Here is a 25,758-nt window from a genome sequence, read left to right on the forward strand (position 1 = left end):
TACACAACCATAACAAATAGATTTTACTTTAACTACTTTGATGAGCAAAAAAACTATGAGTATAGAAGAAAGGAAAAAAATGAAGAAGAAAATGGTGATTACATTTCCAAGTTAAAGGGTTAACTTGGTTAACTGTTTAAAAAAATCTTAATTCATACAAATACACATGACTTTATGCAACATGAAATACAAGTCACTAAAATTTGTAATGATGACAAGAACAAATTTTTTATGAAACAAAGACTATAAAAACATAGTGTAATCCCATTGAAAATTTTTGGTCTATCCAAACCTTTACTGAATATTAAAAACATCTTCACAATAGTTTCTAATGGCAACATACTTTGTGACCCAATCTAAAGCAATGGAATCAGGCATCATGGCCCGTATATTTAAGTCCTGGGGCTGGGCTGTCTCAGCTACTTTCTGGTCCACTGGGACTGCAGCTCGGTGAATTTTATGTTGGGAGACATCAGTCCAGTAAATAAGCCGTCTCTGAGCATCAACATCAAGGCCACCAATATGTTGTCCCCAACTTATCATGCCAGAGTAGTCTTTCTTGGATGGGATGAGCTGACGAACCTCATGTCCGCTGGCAAAGAACAACATCATCCATTCACTTCCTACAAACAGTTCATCAATATATTACCATTAATTAAAGAGTAGTAATAACAGATTTATATCTGTAAAAAATCTATAGATATTTAAAAAGGGGAGTCCTACCACATATAATCTATTTTATATATTGCATTCAATTTAAAGCAATTACTCCATAAATAACCCACATAAATGTAATCCCCAATTCACACTGACATCCTAAAAATAATGACCAGAAACAATTCTTTTCATTCCTGCTTCACCAACCCTCCATGGGGAAAATGTACAATGATCTTCCTTCACATCTTCAATAATTCTTACCACTATTGAATCAACACACAAAGTCACTTGTCCTGACCATAAAGGATTAAATTCAGTAAAAAATAATTCCCACTGATTCCAATGTAAACCCATGTTTTCAGTTATGCCCCTTGTGAATAAATCAAGCAGTTTTATACATTACTCTTTAAGGTTCATATGCCAAGTTATCTTTTGCAACTTTCAAAACATAAGGTCATGCAGTATATTCTGAAGTGCAAAATTGAAATATTTTTCAAATAAAATTAAATTGAAGACATATTATTCAATCCCATGACCACTGGTCTCCATGACATTATTGTTCTCCCCAAAAGGGGCAGTCCTCGTGACACCATGCATATTTACTACATTTATACCTATAAGTAGCTGTACACTTGCTTCAATATACTATCATTCACAGCCATTGCTGATATGAAAACCATAGTGACCAGGACCATCTTAGTAGTTTTCCTGCACTTTATAGTAGTGTATTTACTTTACAATTCAGTGCCAATGCTGTTATTACTTAGTCATACCTATCATAGCTATATATAGCATTAAATGTAACTCCTTTTATATCTTTCATACCTTTCAGTTCTATTGCTGTAAATTTGGAAATCAGCGCGACTCTAACTTGACCTTACCTGTTGCTTTACATTTGCCACCATTTTTACCACTGCTGTCATGGAAACCAGTATGACATTCACATTTATATGATCCTTTGACGTTCCTACAGATCTGTGTACAGTTGTTTCCCCATGAGGCACATTCATCCACATCTGTAACAAAGAAAATCAGTAGTTGGTACACAATATTAGTATGAACAAACTTTGGTATTCTGTAAAGAGTAGTTACAACACCACTGGAACATTTACCTTAGTTATCTTCAAAGAGTACAAGATTTTTACACATGCCAGAAGTCATATAAAAATAATGAATGTATTGGTACTACTGTTCAAATTGATCTTTTGTAATATTAATCACTGCACAATCTTAAGTCCATTGATGCAAAGAGACAGAAAAGATTAATCTTCATACTGAAAATATATACAAAAGGTTCTTCTAGTGATTTCCTACAGGAGCAGTAAAATTCTCCTTCCTATAGATCAGTGTGACAGACAGACAGACACACAGAGTGGAATGGTTCTCCTTACCTTCACAAGAGTTTTTACACTCTGTATTCATTATAAATCCCTTCCTACAGGAGCCATAATAACCTCCATATTTTAGATCAGTATAACAGACAGACAGAGTGGAGTGGTTATCCTTACCTTCACAAGAGTTTTTATCTTCTGAATTCAATATAAATCCCTTTCTACAGGAGCAGTAATACCCTCCATCATTTAGATCAGTGCACAGCTGCTGACATCCGCCATTGTTTACAGAGCAGTTGACATTTCCAACATTCTTAACTGTGAATAGAATCATGAAAATTGGATAACAAAAACATGATGCAATCAAATTCCATTAATTTTGATATTAAAGCCTTATATAACAGGGTTTGAGACTAACAATGTTCCGGTAGTCCTTTGCCTAATTTCAGAAAGAACGACCTTGAATATTCAATACCTAAATTAATTCTTTAAAATTCATTACTCCTATGGTTTACCCAATTTATCCATTGAGTAGTCCCTTGGACTACCCATGGAAAGAAGTTAGTGCCAAACCTTTTAATTATACACAAAGAATCTAAAGACTTACAAACAGGCAGACAGACACAAAATGTATGCATTGTCCTGTCCGTTGTCATTTAGGTGTTTTTTTGTCGACAGGTTACTCCTCGTCTGAACCTCCGGGTTTTTTTCTACTACTTACCCTACTAGTGCACCTGGTGCATGCTCCCAGTGTTTAGTGGAGTCCCAGTTGCTCGTCTTAGTACATGTTATTTTAGTTATTTCCAGTTTTTTGGTTTTGTTTGTCTATTTTTCCTCTCTAGTCTTCATCCTTGGAACATTTCTTTGATTACCCCTAAAATCTCGGTTACTTTGATAATTCTGGTATTAAAGTTTAACTTACATAACTTTAATGTTCTCGTATTCCCATGATGTACCCATTAAAATTATAATGTTAATAGTTTTGTTAAAATCTATTTTAAACATGTTTTTTTTTACCATTTATGACATACATTTTTTTAGAGTGTTCATGCAAACAAACATAAAAACACTTTTTTTTAAAATATCAACACAACATTTGTGGAATTTCATTGTATAACACTGCAAAATTTCTGGGCATCAATTCCAGAATCAACTCATTAGTACACTCAATTTTCCACAGTCAAATCCATGATAGACACTTCCTAATACAATATAGTTATCTTCCCTTAAGCAAACATGTCCATAAAAGTTCTAGATCTTAAAGGTTTTTAAAAATAAAACTGATATGATATATATAAATAAATTTCTATCTTCTATGAATCGAAGACTTACAACATCCTTTCTCATCTGAAGCATCACCACAGTCATTATTTGAATCACAAACTTTCTTGGCATCAATACATTGAGAGTTAGCACATCTGTATTGACCTAGCACACATTCATTGACAGTAGCGCCTAGAGAGAAAAGAGGACATTAATTACTTGGCATCAATACATCGAGAGTTAGCACATCTGTATTGGCCTAGCTCACATTCAATGACAGTAGCGCCTAGAGAGAAAAGAGGACATTAATTACTTGGCATCAATACATCCAGAGTTAGCACATCTGTATTGGCCTAGCTCACATTCAATGACAGTTGCGCCTAGAGAGAAAAGAGGACATTAATTACTTGGCATCAATACATCCAGAGTTAGCACATCTGTATTGGCCTAGCTCACATTCAATGACAGTAGCGCCTAGAGAGAAAAGAGGACATTAATTACTTGGCATCAATACATCGAGAGTTAGCACATCTGTATTGGCCTAGCTCACATTCAATGACAGTAGCGCCTAGAGAGAAAAGAGGACATTAATTACTTGGCATCAATACATCGAGAGTTAGCACATCTGTATTGGCCTAGCTCACATTCAATGACAGTAGCGCCTAGAGAGAAAAGAGGACATTAATTACTTAGCATCAATACATCGAGATTCAGCACAGCTGTATTGGCATAGCACACATTCAATGACAGTAGCGCCTAGAGAGAAAAGAGGACATTAATTACTTGGCATCAATACATCCAGAGTTAGCACAGCTGTATTGGCATAGCTCACATTCAATGACAGTAGCGCCTAGAGAGAAAAGAGGACATTAATTACTTGGCATCAATACATCGAGAGTTAGCACAGCTGTATTGGCATAGCTCACATTCAATGACAGTAGCGCCTAGAGAGAAAAGAGGACATTAATTACTTGGCATCAATACATCGAGAGTTAGCACAGCTGTATTGGCATAGCTCACATTCAATGACAGTAGCGCCTAGAGAGAAAAGAGGACATTAATTACTTGGCATCAATACATCCAGAGTAAGCACATCTGTATTGGCCTAGCACACATTCATTGACAGTAGCGCCTAGAGAGAAAAGAGGACATTAATTACTTGGCATCAATACATCGAGATTCAGCACAGCTGTATTGGCATAGCACACATTCAATGACAGTAGCGCCTAGAGAGAAAAGAGGACATTAATTACTTGGCATCAATACATCGAGAGTTAGCACAGCTGTATAGGCATAGCTCACATTCAATGACAGTAGCGCCTAGAGAGAAAAGAGGACATTAATTACTTGGCATCAATACATCGAGAGTTAGCACATCTGTATTGACCTAGCACACATTCATTGACAGTAGCACCTAGAGAGAAAAGATAACAGCAATTACTTGGCATCAATACATCGAGATTCAGCACAGCTGTATTGGCATAGCACGCCTACAGGGAAAAAAACTTAGGCCGAAACAATATTTCTCTTAATTCTGCATCATAATAAGAAAGCACAACTGGTATGGAATAGAATGCATATAAAATACCAGTTTAGTTAAATGACTGGACATAAACAGTTGTATATAGTTATGAACTAAAATGATAAATAAAATTCTGAATTCCATCTAAAATAAAAATAATTACTCACATAAATCATGATTATTTTCATCTGAACCATCACCACAGTTGTCAACTTTGTCACAGATACGCCATCTAGGTATACACTTCCTATTTTTACACCTGAACCGTGTGATGGCAGGACAGTCAATCATGTCACACACAGCAAGATTTTCGTCTGATGAGTCGCCACAATCATCAACACCATCACATCTCCAGATTTTAGGAATACATAACTGGAATACAAAAACTATCAATGAAGACTAAAAATTTTCAATATAAACATTTACTGTAAAGCAAGTTATTGAATACCACAGATACACAATGATGTGATATTATGAAGCCACCCAAAAAAGGAGATATTGGTGAAATAGGAAGATAACATAGAATATAGAAATGGAACCATAAAAATCCAGATCTGAAAAATCAAATTTGTGTTTTAGAGCCAAAAACCATGTTTATACAGAATCTACATTAAATTGGAGAAGTTTAAGTTATTTTACCAGAGAGTAAAGTTTTTATTTTCACTGTATGAGCCTTCACATACATATAATCATTATTTGAGAGCAGGATTTGACTCACAAAATTATACTCCACCACCAAGGATGGAACCCTAGACTGCTCGGTGACAAGCCAGCGACAAACCGATTCGGCTAAAGAATTATTCCTTTAGCCAAGTCAATTAACTGGCTATTTAAATCTCACTACCTACTACAACGCAGTTAGGTCGTCCTGCCACACTTCTAAAAAGTTTAAATTTCTGTGATAAGAAGTAAAAAAAATAGCTGCTGACAAACAAACAGATAGACAGACACAATGATCACTATGAACCGCCCACTTACAAAGCAGGGGTATCAAAATGCATCATACAAAACTAACTTTATTATCACACTGAAACTTATTAGCAGGACAGTATCTTCCCCCAGGGTATTTAGGAAGACATTTCTTCTCATCAGAATTGTCTCTGCAATCCCTCACTCCATCGCAAACACTCTTCTTACGGATACAGTGGCCACTATTACACTGAAACTGGTCATTAGCACAGTGGTGATACTCTGGAGAAAAAATGAAATGTTACATTACTCCCTGAAGAAGAACTAGAGGCTCAAGAGAGCCTGAATGGCTCACCTGGTTAACCATTTGCATATTAGAATAACTTGAGGAATGAGACTGGCTAAGTTAAAAGCAACTAAAATTATTCATAGCATTTTCATGACCTGAACCAGAATTTTGCTAAAGGCAACAATTTTTGAATTTTTTCAAAAACCTGTCTTATGACCTCTAAGTTCCATTTTTAGTATAGGCAGCCATACCTATTCACAGATTAAAAATCACAACAGTCATTTTGAGCACAATACACTAAAAAACTATTATGCTTATTTTCATTCAATGATCTTAAATGGTTTTAGAGAAGAAGATTTTCAAAATTGTACATGTGAAAAAAAACAACAAAAAAACTGTTTCAGGGGAGTAACTCCTATATTAGTGAATGAATGGTTTTGAAAATTTCAGCATAGGTCCTTCTCATGATGCTGAACAATTTTCCCCATGCCAAAAATTGCTGAAGGCAATGGTTTTTGAGTTATTTGCAAAAAATGGCCATCTGACCCCTATCTTCTATTTTTGGTAAAGGCAGCCATGTCTTTTCATGAATCAACAATCCCATCTGTCCATTTGTGTGGGATACCTTAAGGAATGTAAATGTCAACTTTCATTGAATTCTGTGCAATGGATTTTTAGAAGAAGATTTTCAAAGTTGCACATGCAAAAATACAAAAAAAAAAACTGTTTCAGGGGCCGTAACTCCTACATCAGTTTGACCAATCGTTTTGAAAATTTTGGCTTAGGTCAGTCTCATGATGCTGAACAATATTATCCTTCCAGAAATTTGCTGACGGCAACGGTTTTTGAGTTATTTGCAAAAAATGGCCATCTGACCCCTATGTTCTATTTTTAGTATCGGCGGCCATGTTTTTTTTCATGAATCAACAATCCCAATGGTTATTTTGTGTGGGATACCCTAAGAAACATAAATGCCAACTTTCATTGAATTCTGTGCAACGGATTTTGAGAAGATTTTCAAAGTTGCACGTGTGAAAAATGCGAATAATGCAAAAAAAAAAATGCAATCTGACCCCATATTCTATTTTTAGTAACAACGGCCATGTTTTTTCGTGGATCAAAAATCCCAACAATCATTTTGTGCAGAACACCCTAAGGAACAATCATGCCAAGTTTAAAACCTGTCAGTCCAGTAGTTTCTTTCAGAGAAGACTTTTTTAAAATTTGTCCATGACAGCGACGAAGACGGAGGCCAGGTGAGTTAAGAAAAAAATGTCCTCAAAATGATTTCATTATTCTATTTCTGACTAACATTTTTAAATCTATAATTTTGAAGTTCCATATTTTTACTATCTAGAATTCACCAAATTATTTGAAATGTTCAACTGTTTAATGTAGACAGCACATTATAATTATTAAGAACTAGACTATGACAAAATCATACCTGTTAACCTTTGAAACAGTTCACGTGGGAGATTATCCCCCATTAACACTGTCTCATGTTGCATATTTTTACATGAAAGCAAATTTTGATGCAAAAATTCAATTATTTAGTATTTTTATGGAAAATATAACTTTAACCAAAAACCTCCAACAAGTTTTACATTTTTATGTGGGAGATTTCTTAATTTTCCATTGATTTTTATCGAAATCTCCTCCCTATGGTGGGAGGGTTAACTGGTATGCAAAATTAATGTCCTCATTATCAATGATGAGATGCACAACGCAAGCGTTTAAAATTCCATAAAATAAGAAATTTTCACAAATAAAAGTGCACTTGCAATATCATATATGTACAGTACAAATACTCTTTCTGTTGAAACATATTTGTTTACCTTTACAATAATTAGGATCTTCATCACTGAGGTCACCACAATCGTTGTCATGGTCACAACGCCATTTTCCCTGGATGCATTTGTCATTCTTACATCTGAACTCTGACTCTGAACAGTTACGATACAAAGCAGCTAGAAAAAGATTGTTTTCAATATAATTAAAAAAGATTCCTATTGACACATTTAAATTTTATTATATCCAAATGATTTCATGAAAAAAGTTATTTTTATCATGTTTTAAACTGAATAGAAACATAAGTTCAGGTACCTATGGGAATACACATATACATCTTTTCGTGTATTGAAAAACACATACAGAAATGATTTTATGAAACCAAGCTTTCAAAAAATAGAAATTGATAAAATCATAAGTAAACATATGGTAAAAAGAGAAACATAACAGTGAAATCCAGACATAAAAAAAAGAGAATTCTGTTTTGAAGCTGATGAAAATCAAGTCTGCATATAAAAATATACCTTATAAAATTTCATCCAAAACAGTTGTTTTTTTTTTGTTTTGTATTTTTTAGGGAATACTTTAAAGATAAAATTATGACACATTGAAAAATTTTTGGCAAAACAAGTTTATCAGTAAGTTACTTACAACACATCGCTCGATCTTCATCGCTACCGTCATCACAATCATTGTCAAAATCACAGCGCCATCTTTTGGGAATACATTTTTTATTTTTACATTGGAAATCTCCCGTTGGGTGACAGGAAGGACAGTTCTCCTCCTTCTCATCAGAATTATCTCGACAGTCGTCACGACCATTACATCTTTGCCAGTCAGGGATACAGCGATAATTTGACTCACACTTCCACCATCCCTGAGGACACTCTCTAGTTTCTAAAATGATGGTACAAATATCATAATTTTAATACAAGCATGAATCCGCACATGTGCTAGGTATATATACACTAATATGGCAAACTTGTAGTTTGATATCAGGTAACCAGTAAAAGTGCTCCAACATAGTTTATCAATTTCTTTATTGGGAGTCTAGATTATGAATATCATATTAAAATTTGAACTGACCCAATAAATTATGGATGGACAGACTGACAGACATGGTGATTCCAATACTGCTGAATCAAAATCCCTCAGGCAGTTTAGGAGGAATTGCACTTACAAGGTTTTAATGTAAAACCTTAACCTTAATTTGGATTATATCCCTATGAGTCCTCCAACAGTTATTATATTAATTCATGCATATCTACCTTCCTATAAAATTTCATCAAAATCATTAATTTGGACGATCTCCCTTTGGGGTCATCCGACAGTTAATATATTCCTTCATGCATATCTGATATAATACTCAACTATCCTATAAAATTTCTTTTTTTTTTTTTAGAAACCCATTTAGTTTGGATTATCTCTCTTGGCGTGCCCCGACAGTAATTATATTAGTTCATGCACATCTAGATATAATACCCAACCTTCCAATACAATTTCATCCAAATTCCTTGAGTGGTTTAGGAGAAGTTGTGCTTATAAGGTTTCAATTTAAAAAAATCCTTCAAGTTATCTCCTGTTGGAGTCCTCCAATTGAAATTATATCCTTTCATGCATACCTAAATATGATACCCAACTTTCCCATAAAATTTCATCAAAATCCTTAGAGCAGTTAGGAGTTATAAGAAATGTAGACAGACATACAGACAGACAGGCAGGATGATTCCTATATACCCCCCCAAACTTTATTTGTGGGGTTACAACAACCAAATTATAGAGAATGATATACACCTATCAATTAAAACAGATGGAATCATTTAATACCTCAACATTACATATGACAGGTATAAAACATACCACACTTATGTTCAGCCTTCTCATCAGAATTGTCACCACAATCATCATCAAAGTCACATTTCCATGCTTCAGGAATACACTTCCCATTGTCACAGGTAAATTTACTTGGGTCACATGTCTTGTTACCTTAAATAGAACAGAGAATAAGTCACATGATGGAAATAAATTTTTGGGGAAGCAGAATGCTATTGAGAAGTGAGAATGAATCATGATTTACTTGATAAATACATTCTTCTAATCATTGTTGCCATAGCTCATTCAATAATAATTTTTTTTTAATTTGTCATCCTCCAGCTTGCCCATTACTTTAGCTTCTTTGTACATGGTAATTTTATGTTCTTGTGTTTATCTGCTTTCCTTGTCTAGTTTTAATCCTTGGATTATGTTATTCTATATTACTGCTTGAATCCTGGTTCCTTTGATTTCACTTTCTCATTACCAACCCTATACTTTACAATGTGAAAATAGGTCAATATTTGTTTTTAAAAAGAGATTTATAAACTTGTGCCAGAAAGGTCAATCTATGTTGTGGTAGGTAGTGATTTTTATGTTGCCTGTCAGTTGACTTGGCTAAAAGATTGATTCCTCGTCCAAATAAATAATTTGTCACTGGCATGTCACTGAGCATTCTGGGATCAATCTGATGGGGAAAGTGTAATTTAGAAAGTCAAATCATGCTCTTTTCATTACAAACTAAAGTATGGCTGATCATCATGTTCAAAACAGTTGGCATCGTCTGTATAGTTGAAAAAAAAACCCTGGGTATCTACTTCAGACAGGTACATGTAATACTGCTTGCCACAGAAAACATTTATCTCAATTTTATCTAAACAGAAACTGTTACTTTCACAGACTAAGACCTGGGAGGTCAAAGGTAGAAATAGCTATCACAATAGACCTACAATTTCTGAATAAATCACTCACTCCAATCACATACCCACCTATAAGGGATACAGACAGGTTCTTTGATTGTAACATCTCTGACCACAACAGGTATCTACCTCTCTTTTTTCCCAACATTGTTCCTGTCAAAGATCAAGCCCTAGGAAGGCTGACACATCTTGATAAGACAGAGACAGAGGAACATACCATCATCTTTCAAAGTTAGCATCAAATCCTTCACTGCCTTCCCTACAATCATTGTCCCCTTTACAGACCAATCCCTCAAACAGACTAAGACAAGGGAGTGTAATATCACTTTCCGCAGCATTATCCGTACGACTGTTGTACCCATCACAGACCCAGCCCTGGCTAAGCCAAGGGTATGTAAAATCCCTTGCCACAGTGAGCATACAATTCTTCACTATTATTCTAGCAATACAGACCCAGCTCTGGGGGACAGAAACAGGGGAGTGTAACAACAAGCACCACTTACCAATATTCACAGTTACTCCAATCAAAGACCCAGCATTGGGGGAGACTGAAACAGGGGAGTGTAAGATCATTTACCACAGTGAGCATCCAATTCTTCACAGTTATCCTAGAAATACAGACCCAGCTCCGGGGGAGTTGGAGAAGGGGGAGTGTAATACCAAGCACCACTTACCATTTTTCACAGTTATATCCATCAAAGACCCAGGATTGGGGAGACTGAAACAGGGGAGCGTAACATCACTTACCACAGTGAGCATCCAACTCTTCACTGTTATCCCCACAATCATTGTCCCCATCACAGACCCAGCCCTGCGGGATACATTTGTTGTTCCCACATTTAAACTGCCAGCTATTACAAGGTCTGTCTTCACAATTCTCTTCATCTGAACCATCACCACAGTCATCGACCAGATCACAGATACGGAAGGCATAGGTACAATTCTGGTTCTTACATTGGAATTGCCCTGGTGAACAGTGATGTACAGCTGGAATATTAAAAAAAGAATTGCAAAAAAAACAAAGTCAATAACTTGAAATACTATGAGCAATCTCAAAACGAAAATACCCTTGCTTCAGATGGAATTAAAACCCTTCAGTTCAATATGTCTCCCTTTGCAGTACAGTCCTCCCACAGTAATAAAATATACCCCATCATGCGCATCTACATATGATGCTCATCCTCTCTATAATTATTTCTATACATCCCTTCAGTGGTTTATGCAGTGTCCTTGGGAGTGGTACTTGAAAAAACTTTAAAATATAAAACTCTTAAGTTGGATTATCTCCCAAAAGTGTTTTCTGACAGTAATTATATTCCTGCACACAAACATCCCCAACCTTCCAACAAAATCTTACGAAAATCCCTTGAGTGGTTTAAGAAGAGTTGCACTTGTAAGAAATGTGAACAGTCAAAGGGACAAACAGACAGACAGACAGATCAAAACTTTGTTTGCCTAGGTTATAATCATTGAAGAAAACAAATATCATATAAATGGTCTATCCTATAATTTAATCCAATTTAACATCCTTCATTCTCTGTCTTCAATTATAACCTAACTCAAACCTTACCAAAAACTCAAGGTTTTTATTGACAGCCTCAAACACAGTAGGTGTACAAGAGGACAGAACACATCAACATGTACATAAATAAGACAAACACACAATACACAATACACAGAACAGTCAATATCATAAAATATATCAGTAAATACAAATTCATACTAATACTTTTACACATTCACCTTCAAATGATAATATCAAATTTTTCATTAAAAAGCACACACACTTTTGTATAATTGAACATTACAGATAGACAATAACCTACCAAATTTAATAATCATATTCGGGTGCTTTGAGAAGTTATCTGTGATGTAACAAGATGTAAACAAGATTTTTACACTGGAAGAATATGTGAAATTTATCTTCCATCCCTTCTTTACCCTATTCTTACTTAGTTTGTTCTCTGTCTAAGAAAGTCATAGGCTACCTGGAGTTATTTATCTTATCTTTAATTACTTTAGAATTCAGATTTACATTTTCCATGTTATCTACAGAGTTCATGGGAGAAACTGATTCCCCTTCAGCTTACTCTTCATTTAAATCATTTCTCCACTCTCTATGATAAAATTAAGATTTTAACATGCTCACTAAAGCTCACTTATTGAAAACCATAATTTCATCATCTCAAAAGGAGAAATAATTTAAACCAAATATTACTGAAGAAATATATACAAAAGTCTTACCACATAAAAATTGTCCCTACTTACGACATGTCTCTGGCTCATCTGATTTGTCCTTACAATCAACCTCTCCATCACACTTCCAGATACTGGGTATACATCTATCATCCTGAGCCCCACACCTGAACTGGGTTGATGTACAGTTGGAAATACAGGTCTTATTATCAGGGGCCATGATGAAGTAGTTAGGACATGAACATGTGTACCCACCACCTGGAGCTAATAGACAGAGATGGCTGCATCCCCCATTGTTGTCACCACAGGGACTGGGGACTGAAAGAGACAATAATGTCATTAGACATATTCAGGTTAGTTTGTCTAGTGAATCATCTTATACTACGAGTGAAGTCTTGCATTGTTCAGTGCTATTTTAAATAGCACTGAACAATACAACACTTAGGTTTGAAAATGAGCAGAAGTTGAATATTATAAAATATCAACTCCAGTCACATAATTTCAACATCCTAACAAATGAGCCGTGGTTAGAAACATCATAATGTCGCTTACAACTTATCAGGATTTGTACAAAATGATATACAACCATACAACAAATCACACCCTTGATGTGACATCCCAAATATTTAGAATTCAAGAAGTAGATAAAATGACCAAGTCACAGAGAATTCAAGCAAGGTAGCAGAGCAAATTCACTTTTTATATATCTCAGCAGAGAATCCCAAACATAATCTAAAAAAGTGCAGCTAATGATACAATAAAGTATAAACAAAATTGTTAAAAATTACCCATAATACCAAAGATTTTCCAAACATACGAAGTGGCTGTTTCAGAGGATAAAATACATGAATGTACGTAGGTCTGTGTTGTAACCCCTCCCCCTATCCCACTCGGTATAAAATCTATACATACACTGTGGTTGTTTTAGAGGATGATATACATGTATGTCCATAGGTCTGTGTGGCATAGTCTGAAGAACTGTGTGGTTTGCCCCGGTAAATTTGTTGGCTTTCTCGACAGTCAGGTGATTCCAATCTGTCCAATAGATCCAGTCTTCAAATATTGTCATGGCAAATGGATGAGGAACTTTTCCTTGTAACACAATATGTCTGTTCTTTCCATCCAAATCAGAAAATCTGAAAAATAAAATAGAAATGTATTAAATATAATTCCTACATTGTAACAAAAAGATTTATCACACTGAGATAATTGAATGACAGTATTTTCATCCCCAAACATTAGCTGGTGAATACAGTCATTTAAGTAGCACTCCAGCCAAGAATCATGCAAAATGTGATTCATGAGTAAAAAGCCTACAAATTTTTATTTTTGATATTTTGTTTGAATTCCCATAGTAAACAGAATCTAACATTCAGTTTTTCATATAACCCACGTTCTTAGAAGATAAAAATTATATAGAATGCACAGTATATTTCAAAATTAAGGGAGATAATTCTGGAAATGACACTCAAATACAATAGAATCTATTATATGTTCAATGTGACTACTAATATCTCATAAGAGTAGGCAGATTTGAATGAATAATTACACATATCATAATACAGACCCATAAAACAACTTAATTACAAAAATAAAACTATGTAGCCTTTTTTTGGGGTGTACTACATTTTTCAGAATTTGCATGATTCTTAAAACAAGAGACTCCCAGGAGCCTGAATCACTCACCTGGTTAAATTTTGTCTTTCAATGGCAAAAAATTTAACAAGAAGTTGTCTAACAATCTTGACAAGACTTTGGTAGGACTTATCATAAGGACCATTACATGGCTTAACAGATCAAAATGAAAATTTGACCACAGATAGATCTCATCATGCTGAACACTTTTACCTCATGCCAGAATATGCATAACCTAACAGTTTTGGAGATATATGCAAATGTTCTATTTTTAGTAATGACGGCCATGTTTTAGAAGGATAAAAAAAATAAACGTAAGTATTGAGCAAAATACCCCAAGGAACATTCATACCAAGTTTGGTTCCAAGTGGTCAAGTAGTGTCAAAGGAGAAGTTTTTTGAAAGAAATAACATTAAAAATAGCCAAAAAAAAAAACAATCGTCAAAAAAGGGCAATAACTCCTAAATGGCTTGGGTCTCACTAACCACTTCCAGGTCAAATGGCCACCCCCCTATGTAGTACAAAAAACACACTGAACCTAGACATATGCATTGTATGTGCATTATTTGTGTGTATTATGATTAAAAGTAGTCAAAATAAAGCTGAGAATGTGTACTTTAAAATCATATATGTAATAAACTACAAAAGTGAATGAATATTGTTTATATATGTGAGTAATTTGCCTCCATTCTGTCAGTTAGCAGAAAAGGTAAAAATGTGGATCTTCAGTATTATTTATTCAAGTAAATTTTGTGAAGAATTTCTACAATCATCATACCATTAGCATAATGATTGTGGAAGCCTTATTTTCCAAGCTTCGCAATAGTATGCAACTTTAAGATGTCATTTGTCCTCGGCATTCACAGTAAAACTTTGAAATTACTTTTTTAACAAATAAGGTAATGGAAACGTTAGAAGTGGTTAGTGAGACCATGACAGATTAAAATGAAAATTTGACAACAGATAGATCTCATCATGCTGAACACTTTTACCCGGTCAGAATTTGGCTACACCTAATGGTTTTGGAGATATATGTGAAAAACTACAGTCTGACCCTTATGTTCTATTTTTAGTAAGGCCCCCTATGTTTTTTTGACACATCAAAAATCTAAACAAAAGTTTTGTGCAAGATACCCTACGGAACATATGTGTAAAGTTTCATATACTTCCACTCAGTAGTTTCAGAGGAGCAGATTTTTGAAAAATTGTTAACGGATAACAGCGAGAACGGACGCCAAGTGATTGCAATAGCTTGCATGGCCTTTGCCCAGGTGAGCAGTGGTGAGCTAAAAAGAAATCTGGTAATCCACAAGTTACAACATAAGAATGTCTTAAGATGACTAAATTAAATTATAAATTCTCCCAACCTTTGTGCTAATATCATTAAGCAGAACAACTTATCTTCACGACATTACAATGGAATTCTAACCAAACATCTGCTGAGAACAGTAACCTCACATTTAACGTTATCAGTATATACACAATGAGTCCAGAGAAAGTTAAATTAGCTATATTCGAGAAAGATGTGACATGTAGACTTTGCCCGAAACTCAAACTTCCGTCTTCCAATTATCATTTTTAAGAAGCTTGAAGAAAATGATGTGATGTAGTTCTTGGCCCATGAACTTTCAATACAAGCAAGAGCTCTTAAATATATATTTGACCAGATACTCATTTAAATTTCTAGTTTTCTACAAATTTTCTGTTAATTTAAATAGGAAAATGTTATAACCTACAGTTTCTTTTGCTTGATCTAAATATCCTCTTATATTTTACTTTTGTCAGCCCATATTAACCTCCTATGATAAATTTAATTCATTCATTTAAGTCTTTTAAAACTGTTAAAAGGGAATTAATTTCAAACTGTTATTTTTTTTTTTGCTTTCTGCATGTGAATAGCAAGTAATTCAAATTTGACCATTTCCTCGGTGGTATTAGATTTAAGTTTAAAGGTAACAATGAAAACCACAAGCCTTACTCTATAAAGTCCAGATGAGCATCTCCCCACCAGAGTCTATCTGTTTCATAATCAATGGCCAAGGCATTAGGCCATCCAATCTTCTCCTTCACAATTCTTGTAGCATTAGAACCATCCATACCAATACGTCCAATATACGGAGAGAGATTCCAGTCTGTCCAATAAAGGTATCTGTAAAATATATCAATGTATGTTAACATTATCTCCTTCAAACTACTTATAAAGATACCTGCATATATTTGGGTGCAGCAGGGAATGATGTAAAAAGTCTTATTGTCGGGAACAAGTGAAATTACCAATCGTACCAGTAAAATTTAAATTATACATATCCAGGGGACCACCAACCATTATTCATTTTTCAACATTCATTTACTAAAGGACAACCCAGATTTCAATTTGCCCAATAGGACAAGGTTCATAAAATGTCAATCTCATAGCCTGCGCAGTCAAGTAAAAGAAAGGTAATACCATGACAGACAGAAATCAAGGAATTCACATTGTACATGTACTTTTCAAGTTTTGTTCCAAAATAATTCATGTAATATCACAGAAGTGATTTGACTTAAAAAGGGTCATTTAAAACTTGTTTACTAAGGTCATCTTTTAGGTATTTACCATTTCTACCAAATGAAGGTAGAATAAGTAAATAATTAATAATTCTAATAGATAGCAGTGTTTTATAAAAATGTTTCCGATGTAATCAATTTCAATAATTCAAATCGTAAAATCAATTCATTAGTTTCATTCTCTGACTTTCTCCCGCCAAAACATCACGACTTTTATATCAATCTGCCAATCACAGAGTTCATTAAATTCATGTTGAAAATGTTGATAAATTATGACGAAAATCAATATAATAAATCAATTATCGTAAATAACCAAAATATGATCATTCTCGCCAAGAACGTACACTTGTTAAATCAAGGCGTTTTTCCACACTCATGATCATATTTTGGTTATTCACTCTTTCCAATTAATTATCCTATTAGTCTTACCCATTCCTAGGATCCACCACTAGAGCTCTAGGACTTTTCATGAAAGAATCTTTCATCAGTGTCAGCTGGTTGGTACCATTCAACTCCACTACATACATGGCTGATTTTCTACTATCAACCCAGTATACTTTCCTATAAAATAACATTTAATAAATACATCAGTAAAAATGTCCCACTCAGAATTCTGAAGTTAAACAAAACAGGGTATATATTTGTATTAGGCATAAACTGTGAACTTTTACTGCATTTCATGAAGATTCTGGTTATATATACAAAGGACAAAAGCTTTTGAGGATTTTTATCTTGCATATCCTCAGCCAACATTCAGTCAAAAAGCCCTATACCCCCACCATACTTGAGGGGGTGGCATACAATGGGAGTGAATGTTTTGGAAAAAATTAACATATACTAATATTATTACATGAACATGATGCATTAAAATAAGAGTTGTCTCTCTTTAACCAGGATAAAGTTATAAAATTCCATATAAATTTATTTTCACACAAAAATAGAGAAATCAACTGAAGTGTTCTTCTGTGTAGGTGTACACAAAATTGTCACATTGACAACTCTCAAATGAGACTCTGAATGGCTATATAACCTCACTGATAACTCTTTTGGCAGAAAATTGAAAAGGACTTCATTTTCCTTTTTAAAGTGGTCCTTTTTATTGAGTTTTGTTGACTACAATCAAAGTACAAGCTAACTTTTATGGACATAATACATATAAAAATACCTTTTAAATCTGATATATATATTAAGAACAGCTTTAACCTACAGCCTTACCTGCCAATCCAATCAAGGGCCATTCCTTCAGCTCCCATGAGCCCATGTCTGACAATAATCTCCTCTCCAGATCCATTCAAAAACATTCGGAACATTCTTTTCTTCTTTATATCAATAAAGTAGAGTCGATCTTCACTGAAATCGAAATCCAGGGCCACAATGCTGTCGTAACCCTGGGCAACCCGTTGGTAATGTGAGCCATCAGTTGATAGTTCTCGTATGTAGTATTTATTTGTAAACATTAACCAGGGGGTAATGTCTGAAAACATCAAAATATAAAATATTTCCTGTAAACATTAACCAGGGGGTAGTGTCTGAAAATGTCAAAATATACAACATTTCTTGTAAACATTAACAGGGGGTAATGTCTGAAAATGTCAAAATATACAATTTTGGAAATACCTAACAGGAACATCCAAATACCATGTTAATTCACAATAATAGTGGCAAAAAAGTACAGAAGTGTCTGCAGTGGGCTGACTCAAATATGTGAACATGGCCTAAACACAAAAACATTAAACAGAAATATCTACATACACAATGTAGGGAACCACAAATAGAAAAGATCACACATTTAAGTCCATCATTCAAAATTTATGAAAACAATTGCTTTTGCTAAATATCATAATTCGAAAAAGAAGCTTTTTTAACCAGTTTAACATACTGCATTTTCACTTAAGCAGCATTTCTAACAAAACTGGTTCTCATGTTGATAAACAGGTATTTCCTAGACAGACAGACACAATTCCTGTATACACAGGAAAAAAATGCAACATTTGTTTTTCATATGCTTTAATGGAAGAAAACTGAAAAGCATGTTTGCAGTGACACGGAAAGGCAGGGCCCATGGGCCATATGCCCATGGGAGCTAAAAATGGTCTGTTAAAGTTTCAATATTTTACTTAGAATGTTAATAAGTGGAAAAATTCTTTCCCACCTGTGTTTGTCATATACGTCCATAAGGTTATAATTACCACAACATTCACAATAAACAGACAAAAAACATACGTTTAAGATAAACAAATAAATTCATGAAACTCACTTTAATACAAATCATATGGTAATGTGTTTTTTCCATTGTACTGTAAAATGGGCGTGGTTCTAATACAATTTTTGGATATCATGCTTTCATGTGTTTTTATATCCACAAAAAAAAATATTCCCATATTGGTCCCAAAAAATAAATTTCTTGTTATAAAAAGGTTTGAAATACATGTCATTCATATTAGAATTCTAAATAAAACATACTGTCAATCTTTTTACAATGTCTTTCGTTGTTCGATCGTTGGTAGCCATCATTACATTTACAGTTATAGCTGCCATGGGTGTTGATACACTTCTGACTACACGATCCTGGAACCTCAATACACTCATTGATATCTGAAAATATATGAAATAAAAAAAAATATATAAAACAAAGGTTTTAAATAGCTCATATTCTGACATAATAGATTTAAAAGAAGGTTTTGAGAAATATACCTGTATTTTCCAGACTATACGTTGATATTTTTTCTGCAAAGTGTCAGCCTCGACTTATTGTCCACTTCGACTTATCTACGGATTTTTCAAGAAAAATGTTCATCGACAATGCTTTTCATTAGATTTGTTTACTTCACTTTCGATTGCTTTAATTCAAATATTTTGGTAAACTGCAATCAATGAAAGCCGTCACTCAAACTGGCGTTTGAATTCGAATATTATTGACCATTGCCGTTATTATGAATGAATATGATGATGTTAATAAAAACTCTGGAACTTTGAAACAGTTACAATATATAAATAAACTCTAGAAGACATGTGAACAAGACTCTTTTTAACGTGGAAAACATTATCGAGTGTTTTGGAGTTATTGGGCCTTTAATATACAAATTTATACCCATTTATGGTATGTGGTAACATATTCGCATGTGGCTCAAATTATGATTCAATTAAGGTATTATCTAAATGGCTAATTGTAACCAAATTTACAGGTAACAATTATTTCTTATTGTATTTCATAATACCAGGTAATATTGTTTACTAATTACTGCTCGTAATTATGACCAATTCATCAAACGAATTTCCCCGCTTATTTCACACATGGCTGCCCACGTTTGACATCTTTACGATTTCGTACTCTTGATGATCTATGGCTTCAGAGCCATTGACACGCCATTCAATAAAATTAATTGAACTCGCAAACAATGTACACTTTAACAAAAACACATATTTTTATTTAATTCAGAAATCTTATACCTAGTAACATCGCCGGAATAATATGCTGTTGAAAACAAACCGCTCAACTCAGATAACGGATCTGACACGTATGATATAAATGCACATGTCTGACCCTCGATTTATCTACCGAATTCGACTTATCTATGTTTTTTTTTGTCGATTTTTGGTCAAATTTAGGCAATTCGACTTACATACTACATCAACTTACAGTCCGGAAAATACGGTACTCAATCAGTACTCAATATCATTCTATCAAAACACTAAAGATAACTAACTACTACATCATCCTAGTGTCAATTTCACATAAAGTCTAAAGTGCAAAATTGATTGTAAATAATGACATCACAATAGAAAATAGTACTGTAACTAACTTACTACTAATTATACACTTGAGACTTTTTGTGAAATTGACCGCTGGAACCTCAGTACACTCATTAACATCAGAAAGTAAGATATATAGTATACTAATATGATTTTATGCTTTGCCTATGAGAGACTTGGCTATTTGTACTAAAATTATGACAGTTGATGATGCACCACCAATGTCTGGCCCAATTGGAAGATGCAAGACTCCCCATAAGACACACTGTATTTCTGTGTTTTCTGAGAGAACAATTTTCTGCAATTCATGCTTCATAGCATTTACATAGGAGGTTGCTGATGCTCTGTCCTGTATCTCCCTTATTTTTTGTAACAGTTTGCCATATGATGTCTTCAATAGTGTTACATTATCACCCTGCTCTAAAGAAGGAAAATCACAGAACTCGCTCTGACCAGTAAACGCTAGGCCCCATTCTTACTCATTACAAGTAGAGGTACAATCTATGATCATACATTTTTTTGTGCATTCTGTGGAATGTCAATGTATTAACGGTGATTCTTGGTAACCTCTGCCCATGTAAGAATATGACTCACTACTGTACTTTGGTTCTTCAGGTGTATGACATACTGTCAATGTATTAATTTTCTGGGATTATGTCAAATGAACATATTTGTGGATATCAATTTTCCCAGTTTCATAAAATAATAAGCAAACTATAGTGGTAAAAATCAATGTTTTGGGTACAATGTTTTCACATTTTTCCGTCCACCATGAAAATACTGGAAATTAGTACACAGAAATTAATACTTCAGTGTGAGAAACCATTTTTTTCCCAAACTTGCTATTCTGGCTAGTGGAATATCTTGCTAGCTAAACAGAAATTCAACTAGCCACATTTTTTGTGTTTTTTTTTTCTGTACTATCATCTGTTGGATTTGACTATCTTCTGCCTTTCTTTTTCTTTCTGCAACTATCTTTTCATTTGATTTAATATTTATCAAAAACTTTTCCATTTTTGAACATTCCCTCCCATTTAAGTTTTTCATGTACTTTACAGTAACAAAACAAGTACTCCATTTCTGAACTCAAATTTTAAAAATAAATTATATTTCAACAGATTCATCATGAAACAAGAAAATCATTTGCTTCTTGTTCATTTTTATTTTGACAATAAACAACTAATTTGCAAGGTAACAAATCTTAAATTACCAAGATAATTTTGTTTGAATACTAATACCAGATCAGGACCATCGCCTAGATTTTGGCCCATCCCGTGTACCGGAAATTAAAACGGCAGATCGTAAACAATGCTTTACAAGTCAATAAAATTGTGCATATCATACCAAAATTCACTTGACATATTCAAGCTAAACTTCTTAAAATGTAGGGAACATATTTTTCATGTATGATGTTAAGGGATGTTTTACTAAATAACCATGTTGGCTGGTTAATTACCTTTAAACTTGCCAATCAAATGATGGTCGCCAAATTGATGAGTGTAAGCTAATGAGAACTCGCCAAAATACACATCTACCCATATCTGGCGAGCAGTGGTTTCCCACACTGTACTTTTACAGTAATACTTTACATCTGATATAGTACTGTAATAGACCAGTATTAATGGCAAATTTGATTGACTGATTGTGGTTTTACATCCTTTGGCAAATATTTCATACATTTCAGGATGAAAAATAATTACCAATCAAACAGACCCTGCTTTGTATTTGTCTGTCATGCTGAGCAAGATTTGCAATGTCCTAGCTCACAAAGTATTCTACCTAGAGACCATTCAAATGGTTTTGGGAAAAGCTGTGCAATTCATCTACCAGTAATCAATATGTTCTGTCGTTATTCTATATAGATTGTACAAACATTTTGGAAGCAACAGTAACTACTCTTCTTTCCTACTTCATTTTTATACTCCAAACTATATTGTCAACAACTTCAAAATTCAAAGTCTATTTAATTATCAACATGCCTTACAGTCTAAAATTAAATCTTTATTAATATATTAGACGACTGCCATTTGCAGACCAGCAAAAAGTTTATAAACTAAGTGTGAAAACAATCCTCTAAAACAGCCATCCTACCAAAGTCCATATATCAAGGTGCTCTAAATAGAAAATCAATATTTAAAACACTCAAACATTCAAGTATGACAAAGCATTAAATCCTTTACTATCAATATAATGTGGATTATTAATACATTGTACAGGTAACACTACATACTTATAGGGCATCTAATATTTATCAAGGTTTATTTTTACGTTTGTAGATGTTGCAGAGTCATTCAAACTTCCAAAGTGGAAAATATGACCAAGTGTGACATTGTCATTACATGAAATAATGATTATGAGGGAAGTATGTGTGTAGTTATTAAAGAAAAACTACACTTAGCTGTATAGAGTTTAATTATACTGTGGAATGAACTATGATTAAGTGAACTACACAGAAATTAAAAGGGACTATTTCAGCATAGAATGAACCCATAGTTATTAACTTTCTTTTAATAGAATCTCAAAGATTGTAAAATTCAATGATTCATCATGTGATAAAATAAAACAGAACAATGGCTTCCTTAGGTGCATCAATGAGAAAGGGACAGTCTGCTATGGTCTGTCAGCTTTGTGAAAATGATCCGAAAATGAAATGGAAATGTGTGGACTGCAGTTTGATGATGTGTAACCGTTGTAAGGAAAAGGTCCATCCTAAATTTCCTGGGGCAGAGGGGCATACCATACTGGATCTTAAAGACATAGGGACATCAGCCCAATCAAATTCACCCAAGTTGGACTTCAGTAAAATTTTGTGTGACAGTCATGCAGGACAAAATTGTTGTCTTTTCTGTACCAAATGTGACAAACTAGTGTGTCCATCGTGTGTTACACAGACGCATAACAAACATGATTTGATAGAAATTAGTGATGCTTACAATCTAAAGCTTGATTTTTTAAGAGAAAGGCAGACCAAAATTGAAAATAAACAGGAAATAATTAATGCAGGATTTTTTGTTTTGGAAGAATGGAAGGCAAGGGAGAGAGAAAAGTTTGTAAGTGTGAGACAAGATATTCTGGATTATCAACAGAAATTAACAGAGGCTTTCAACAAAGCTAAAGATCAATCAGAAAGCCTTATAACAGAACTTGATCAAAAGTGGTCAGATATTATCATTTCAATTGGCAAAGAGTCTAGAAGATTTATTGATTTAAAGTCTAGCATAGCCGATCAACAAGAAGCTTTAGACAATCTATCTAACAGCAAAGATGTAATGAAGGTCTTTACTGAAGCCAGCAATCCACATGGGATATCTGAAAGTGACATAAAGCCCATTCATGTAGAAACTATACAGATTCCGAAACTTGAGGTCCTTGATATCCAAATTCCTGTCCCAAGCTTCCAGCAAAACAAAACACCATATCAACTAGGCTTGCAATTATCAAGTCAACTGGATACCGACTTTGAGGAAATATCGAACCTTAACGCAGTGGGTGATGATACATTTTGGATCAGAAATTCTCAACATGGTATCAGTTGTACAAAACTTGAAACTGGAAATCTTAACACCACTGCAGTTCATAAACAGAAAGCTTTAGGCATTGCCTCCAATCCTCATGGTGACATTCTCATAGCAGATGGATCATCTATAGTCAAAATATTGAAAGCAGGAGATAAAAGAATTATTGATTCGTGTTTCAATTTTTCACCATTCAATGCATGTTCTATATATGTAAGAAAAGATGGTCATGTGATAACAGGACTAAGTAGAGCAGGAGATGCATTTCCTGTCAAAGGAATTCGAAAAGTAGTTGAGGTAAATCCAACTGGAAAAGTAGAAAAAGAATTTGTCAATGACAAATCTGGCAAACCAATGTTTTCTTATCCATCAAAATTTGCTACAAATCAAAACAATGACATAGGATTAATTGACACTCTATCACAAGACTATGATGGGCGATTTATCTTATTGAACCAATCAGGAGCCATCATCAATATGTACACTGGTCATCCAGATATAAATGGTAACAATCCATTCAAACCAACGAACATTATTTGTACACCATGTGACTATTTCATTATTTCTGAGTACTGGAACCATCAGCTGATTATTTTTAACAACAATGGAGAACTCATAGCATACCATTCAACTGCACTTAAAGGAATCGCTGCCCCAATGTCTCTGTGTATGACAAATCCAGGACAAATATACCTTGGCTGTAAGGCCACATCAGACTCAAACAATAAGGCAAGGATATACAATCTCTCTAATTTTCCATGGTAAAATAGTGTTTGAAAATATATGTTCAGAAAAACAATTAAAAAACAATGGATTAGACAGATGCATTATGAGCATTAGATGGCAGTATTATAAGCATGGGGTTGAATCTGTTTTTGCTTGTTTGTTTGGTTTTCGCATCTTCTGAAAACTTTTTCAGTCATTGGTTTTATAATGAGTATTTTGTTTATCTTCATAATTTTACACCTGTGTGATTTTTAAGGCTGATATTCAAAAACAACAGAAACATCCTTCTACTGGGGGGAAACACTATACCAAAGAGAAGCATCCTTCTACCAGGAGAAAACACTGTACCACAGAGAAACATCCTTCTACCAGGGGGAAACACTATACCAAAGAGAAACATCCTTCCACTAGGGAGAAACACTATACCAAAGAAAAACATCCTTCTACTCGGGGGGAAACACTGGAACATCCTTCTACTCGGGGAAACACTTTATCAAAGAGAAACATCCTTCTACCAGGGGGAAACACTGAAACATCCTTCTACCAGGGGGAAACACTATACCAAAGAGAAACATCCTTCTACTGGGGGGAAACACTGAAACATCCTTCTACTACTAGGGGGAAACACTATACCAAAGAGAAACATCCTTCTACCAGGGGGAAACACTGTACCAAAGAGAAACATCCTTCTACCAGGGGCAAACACTGAAACATCCTTCTACCATTGGGAAATACCATACCAAAGAGAAACATTCTTCTACCATTGGGAAACACTATACCAAAGAGAAACATCCTTCTACCAGGGGGAAACACTATACCGAAGAGAAACATCCTTCTAACAGGGGAAAACACTGTACCAAAAAGAGAAGCATCCTTCTACTAGGGGGAACTCTGTACC

The 25,758-nt window shown here is 34.3% G+C and overlaps 2 protein-coding genes across 3 annotated transcripts in view; one reads left to right on the forward strand and one right to left on the reverse strand.

The window, feature by feature from the left end:
• Nucleotides 1-25,758, reverse strand: part of LOC148599168 (low-density lipoprotein receptor-related protein 2-like) — a 131,213-nt gene that overhangs the window by 15,544 nt on the left and 89,911 nt on the right. For both annotated transcript variants that reach the window (XM_088559716.1, XM_088559717.1), the window contains exons 57-72: nt 19,330-19,461; nt 18,082-18,340; nt 17,296-17,427; nt 16,301-16,471; nt 13,600-13,823; nt 12,760-13,005; nt 11,239-11,478; nt 9,620-9,745; nt 8,411-8,656; nt 7,807-7,938; nt 5,789-5,964; nt 4,941-5,145; nt 3,321-3,443; nt 2,166-2,306; nt 1,539-1,673; nt 344-623 (exon numbers count right to left, since the gene is read on the reverse strand). In XM_088559716.1, the coding sequence (XP_088415842.1) occupies nt 344-623; nt 1,539-1,673; nt 2,166-2,306; nt 3,321-3,443; nt 4,941-5,145; nt 5,789-5,964; nt 7,807-7,938; nt 8,411-8,656; nt 9,620-9,745; nt 11,239-11,478; nt 12,760-13,005; nt 13,600-13,823; nt 16,301-16,471; nt 17,296-17,427; nt 18,082-18,340; nt 19,330-19,461 (2,968 nt within the window). The remainder of the gene's footprint in view (nt 1-343; nt 624-1,538; nt 1,674-2,165; nt 2,307-3,320; nt 3,444-4,940; nt 5,146-5,788; nt 5,965-7,806; nt 7,939-8,410; nt 8,657-9,619; nt 9,746-11,238; nt 11,479-12,759; nt 13,006-13,599; nt 13,824-16,300; nt 16,472-17,295; nt 17,428-18,081; nt 18,341-19,329; nt 19,462-25,758) is intronic.
• Nucleotides 22,909-25,002, forward strand: LOC148599169 (uncharacterized). The gene has a single exon (XM_088559718.1). It carries the CDS (start codon nt 23,190-23,192, stop codon nt 24,897-24,899), a length of 1,710 nt encoding a protein of 569 aa, XP_088415844.1. The 5' UTR covers nt 22,909-23,189; the 3' UTR covers nt 24,900-25,002.

The sequence above is a fragment of the Perna viridis genome, chromosome 13 (genome assembly GCF_037379345.1).
Source record: "Perna viridis isolate PV_CMFRI_1.1 ecotype Kerala chromosome 13, ASM3737934v1, whole genome shotgun sequence".
Classification (NCBI taxonomy): Eukaryota; Metazoa; Mollusca; class Bivalvia; order Mytilida; family Mytilidae; genus Perna; species Perna viridis.